General features: G+C 56.1%; 1 protein-coding gene across 1 annotated transcript; it reads right to left on the bottom strand.

The window, feature by feature from the left end:
* Positions 1-244: 244 nt before the first annotated feature.
* LOC134547791 (acrosin-like) lies at positions 245-3,143 on the bottom strand. Its single transcript, XM_063391912.1, has 6 exons — positions 3,073-3,143; positions 2,573-2,815; positions 1,995-2,260; positions 1,578-1,723; positions 827-1,102; positions 245-508 (listed from the first exon to the last, which is right to left on the bottom strand). The coding sequence occupies exons 1-6, from the start codon at positions 3,141-3,143 to the stop codon at positions 245-247; spliced, it is 1,266 nt and encodes a 421-aa protein (XP_063247982.1).
* Positions 3,144-5,030: the final 1,887 nt, after the last annotated feature.

Raw genomic sequence — 5,030 nt, 5'->3', positions numbered from 1 at the left:
TTGTACCCAATGGGACTTGCCCAGGAATTGGAATTGCACCAAAAAGCTGTTTCACTTTGAGCATAGGTAATTTTATTTCAACAACTTAGTCAATTCCAGTATTTGCCTGCACACAGGAGAGGAATGTGGGCAGGACAGAGAAGGGTTTTGACACTGAGGCTGCCTTTGGGGCAGCAGGCCTTGCCCCAGTGGGAAATGGCTGCAGTGCACTGCAGCCTGCCCTGAATGCTGTCTGTCCTGCTGCTCAAGCTGTCTCTTGTCCAAGGACCTGATGAAAGAGCTTCTTCACCTTAGCAAAGAAGTCTACCAGCTTGCTGAGCGGATACGGGCAGGAGCTAACCTCACCCAGTGGTGTTGGCTTTTGAGTCGGGGCTGTTGTTGGCCAAGGCTTTTGAGAGGGGATTGGTGTTGGCAATGGCTTATGAGTGGGGGGTCGTGTTGGCCATGGCTTAGAAGTGGGAAGTGGTGTTGGCAATGGCTTATAAGTGGGGGGTTGTGTTGGCCATGGCTTAGGAGCGGGCAAAGTTGTTGGCAGTGGGTTATAAATGGGAGGTTGTGTTGGCAGTGGGTTATAAATGGGAGGTTGTGTTGGCAGTGGGTTATAAATGGGAGGTTGTGTTGGCAGTGGGTTATAAATGGGGGGTTGTGTTGGCCATGGCTTAGGAATGGGAAGAAGTGTTGGCAAGGGGTTAAAAGTGGGGGGTTGTGCCGGCCATGGATTAGGAATGGGAAGAAGTGTTGGCAATGGGTTATAAATGGGGGGTTGTGCTGGCCATGGATTAGGAATGGGAAAAAGTGTTGGCAATGGCTGATGAGCGGGAAATACTCTTGGCAATGGCTTATAAGTGTGGGGTCGTGTCAGCTGTGGCTTCTGAGCTTGGTGGGCAGTCATAAAATTACTCCAGGCTCGTGATGTTGGAGAACCCCTTCCAACTGTGTTTATGCCTGTGTGGGTCAGGATCCAGTCATAGAAGTACTGAGTGGAGGTGTAGACTCCAGGCTGCCTTGCTCTGGCACAGCCTTTTCCCCAGCTGGTTATTCCGACAACCCACCAGGAGTCAGCATTGTTGTCCTGGCACATGAGAGGACCACCGCTGTCACCCTGCAGTGGAGCACAGAGGATTAAGGTCATGTTGGTGGCCCCTGCCAGCAATGGGGCTGTCTCCTCCCCTCTCACAACCCCTGCCTGAGCTGTATTCCAGGCAGAGGAAGACTCTGCTCAGGGCCTGGAGCCTGCAGAGGCTTGGCTGTGAATGGCTTGGGGTCCTGTAGGGTAGGGCTCTGTCTGTCCTCTCTGCACAGGGTTCCTGGATGTGCAGAGGATGGATGCTTGGCACCTGCATCTCTGTGCTGCCAAGAGCACCAGCTCGGCTTTCTGGGCTTTCTGGCACAAGGGGGGCCCTGGGCAAGCAGGAGGGGATGGGGAGTGTGTGGGAAGCCCCCACAGCAGTCAGGAGGCAGCTGGGGCTGGGAGGGCGACTGAGTGGCCGGGCAAAGCAGGCCCTGGGCAGTGTTGGGGCTGTGCTGCCAGGGCTGCTGGTGCTGTGGGGGCTGAGGGGTTCATGGCACGCTCCTACCTGGCAGGTGTCGATGGTGCCCTGTGGGTAACCAGCACACAAGTTGTGGGTGTGGATTTCCCCTGGATACCAGCCACTGCTGTTGCAGAGCTGGACATCGAGGACCTGGACCTTGGCCTCCTGCAAGTGATCACTTGCCTGTTGAGCTGTGAGCAGAGAAAGGAATACACCCTGAGCATCATGTTGCCCATTCTCCTTTCCTGACTTGGGAAAGGTGTCCTCTTCCCTAGGGTTTGGCTTTCCCTCTGCACAGGCATGAGAGCACTGTGTCCCTGCTCCCTGCCTTTAGGGATGGGGCCAGGCCCATCTCTGCAGAGGGGTACATCCTGCAGCCTGGCCTTGACCTCTGCTGTGGGGAAGCCCAAACCCTCGCCCCAGTGTGCTGAGATGGCTCAGGAGTCACTGTTGGGAACTTACCTCTTGCAGCAGTGGAACCCCAGCCAGCCACCCAGCAGTTTTGTAGCTCTGACACTCTCAGTGTGGCGTCGGGCACACAGGCCAGCTGGATGTAGGGACTGCAATGGACAGGATGGTCCAATTCCAGCAGGGCAATGTCATAACTCATGTCAGCAGGATTGTAGTACTGGTGTATCACCACCTGCTTGACACTGCGCATTTGTGCCCCATGGCCTGGCTGACTCAACAGGGTGGCTCCAATCACCACGTACATCATGCTGACGTTCCTGGAAAGGAGATGAAGAGAGGGCTGAGAGGGAGCAGAGCAATGTGCCACAGCAGCCCAGCAGTTGCCAGACCTCTGCTTGGCATGGCAGATTCGGAGCAGTCCTCTGGCTGCTGTGAGTGCCCTCACACACATTAGGCTGGGGAATGTCAAGCTGGAAGCTGCTAGGAAGCCTGGCAGGAGCCCAGGCTTCTCCTGAGCAGTGTGGCAGCTGGGCTGCCTGAGAGGAAAGGGGATGGGAGTAGCAGCTGGTGCTGCTGACAGGGCACTTGCTAGAGTTGTGGGGATGTCCCCATTCCCTGCTCCTCCTTACTCAAACTTGTCGAAGCAGTGGGCTGCTGTGAGGACCCACTGAGTGCTGATGAGAGAGCCTCCACACCAATGCCCCAGATCTGGTACCCAGGGGTGCTGGATGCTGACAATCCAGGGCCAGGCCCCTGGCAGGGCACCTGCGCCACCCACGATGCGTGTCATGCCGGATTCATAAGCCATGCTGCCGTAGTAGTAAGCCATGAGGCCATAGTCAGACACCACGGCTCGGAGTCCGCAGGTCCCTCTGCAAGGAGAAAGTCATTTCCATGCTGCTCATGGCCTGCTGTGGCTCAGGCTGAAGCTCTGCCCTCTGCCCTCCCCACAAGGGCTTGCAAGCACAGCAGGCCAGGGAAGGCCATGGGGTGTGTGTCTGTCCAAGGAACTGAGGCTTCCCCATGGTGAGTGGGAAGCTGTGGCCCAGCCATGGGGGACAGGCAGGTCCCCTCCAGGGAAGGCCCCAAGGGTTGCCATGGCTCCCTCCCAGGGCCTGGGGCCACTTACCCGCAGTTGTCCCACGTCCCGAGTGCCAGCCCGGCCACGGTCAGCAGGACGAGGAGGCCGAGCCGATTCATGGCTGCCAGAGGCACGTGTCAGCAGCAAGCACTGAGGGCTCCGTGCAGCAGCGCAGCCACAGCCGCAGTGCCCGCAGCAGCCGCGCTGCCCGTGGTGCCCTCGGCCCCGGGGCTGATGTCACAGAGGGGTGGGTTCCGTGTTCTGGGCTCTGTGGGGGCCTGGGCAACTGGGCCCACAGGGGGAGGGGCAACATCGAATGGGTGAGCCACAGAATGGTTTGGGATGGAAGGGAGCTTGGAAATCACATAGCTCTGACTTCCTGCCATGGGCAGGGAGGGATAGTTTGTACTGGAGAAGGTTGCTCAGAGCCTGCCTCAGAAGCTGTCCTTGAACACTTGCAGGGATGGGGCATTGAAGTACTAAGTCCTGATCAACAGGCCCTGCCTGAAGCAGGAACAACAGCTCTTGACCAAAAGGTGGCCTCTGGAGGAACCTTCCAACCAAATGTTATCTATATCCGCTCATTGGCAAAACATGGATTTGCCTTTCTCTGTGAAGAAACTGGACAAGGCCACATCAGGCCTTCTTTTGTGGTGTAGGTTCACAGACAACTACCCTGGTTCCTCCTGGAGCCCTCCAAGGCCTTGGGAGCGTTGCAATAGGAGAACAAAACCAGATGATCCTGCACTAGAAGTTATGGTAGTTTTTTCAACAGTATAAAAATGGGGCCCTCTCCCAGCACAGTCAGAAATCTCATTGCCTGTGGGGGAAGGCACCTGCAGGATTTCCCAGGTGCTGGGAGGGGTTCTCCAGTCCTTCACTGGGACAGTGACTTCCCCTGCTTGATGGTCAGACCTGGAGGATGGTCAAGGGTTAGGGTAACTTGTGATGTGTCTTCATCACTGTAGGCAGTCTTTGACAGTACTGATTTGATGCAGTGCTTAGCTTATCCTTTTGCAATTCTTTGCAGTTTTTGAATGATAGTAAATTACATTTATTCCTGAAGTCAGTGTCTGTATCTTGTGTGCTGACCCTGCCTACATGTAAAACAGGCATCCACAGTTGCTCTGGGCAACTCATGCCAGTATCTCAGCAGACTCACAGTCAAGAATTCCTTTCCAGTATCTCATCTGAAGCCACCCTCTGTCACTGTAAAGCCATTGCGCCTTGTCCTTTTAGGATCTGCCCTTGTAGGAAAGCTCTTTGCTGCTTTCTTCAGGCCCCTCTTCTTGCAGGATGAGGCTGTGCAGTCTCTGGGGGAGGCAGCTGCTGAGGAATCCATTTCAGGCTGTGAGCTGGGGGTGCAGCTGAAGTGCCAGCTGCAGATTGAGCTCTGGCTGGTGCAAGCCCAGGACCCGAGACTGTGCACCCTCTGCATGACAGAGGGCACAGGACCTGTGGCACTGGCCAGAGCACTTATTGGAGTTTGGCGTTTCTCCTCCTACCCCCCACCCCCTCATGCCCCGACCCTCCCTTTTCTCTCAGGGAATTTTCTCACATTTGTTGCCTAAGACATGGAGGAGGAGGGATGGTGCAGTTAGCTCCTGTCTCTGAGCAGGGGACTTCTCTTTGGAAGTGTAGAGATACTGTGAGATTTTGGCTGAGCCGTGAGTGGCTGGGCTCAGCTCCTCACTCTCTCTCACTCTCGGGGCCGGAGGGGAATGGTCAGGTTTGCTGCTGCTGTGGGGTGAATTCGCTGCCACCCTGGAATTCTGTTCTGCACTGCTCTTCTCCTTTCTGTGGGTGAGCTTCTGCTCACAAGAGCAGCTGTTGAACTGGGACCTTTCCAACACCCAGCCTCACTGCAAAGGGGACCCTGTCTCCCTCCCCCATCCTGGAGGGCGCGTCTCCCAGCTGCTTGGGGCTGCTGCTTGCAGTAGCCTGGCAGCCACTGCCCAGCTGTGCTGTTTTCTGCTGCTGATTTGGGCTCTTTTGCTGCACATTAA

Source organism: Prinia subflava, chromosome 2, assembly GCF_021018805.1.
Source record: "Prinia subflava isolate CZ2003 ecotype Zambia chromosome 2, Cam_Psub_1.2, whole genome shotgun sequence".
Classification (NCBI taxonomy): Eukaryota; Metazoa; Chordata; class Aves; order Passeriformes; family Cisticolidae; genus Prinia; species Prinia subflava.
This window is presented reverse-complemented; position numbering and strand designations above follow the sequence as displayed.

Excerpts from the sequence above, each read along its gene's own strand:
- LOC134547791 (XM_063391912.1), bottom strand. The coding sequence starts at position 3,143 with ATGAATCGGCTCGGCCTCCTCGTCCTGCTGACCGTGGCCGGGCTGGCA. Across the intron at positions 1,724-1,994 it reads GGGTTCCACTGCTGCAAGAG|CTCAACAGGCAAGTGATCAC; the intron begins GTAAGTTCCCAA and ends CTCTGCTCACAG. Across the intron at positions 1,103-1,577 it reads GCACCATCGACACCTGCCAG|GGTGACAGCGGTGGTCCTCT; the intron begins GTAGGAGCGTGC and ends GCTCCACTGCAG.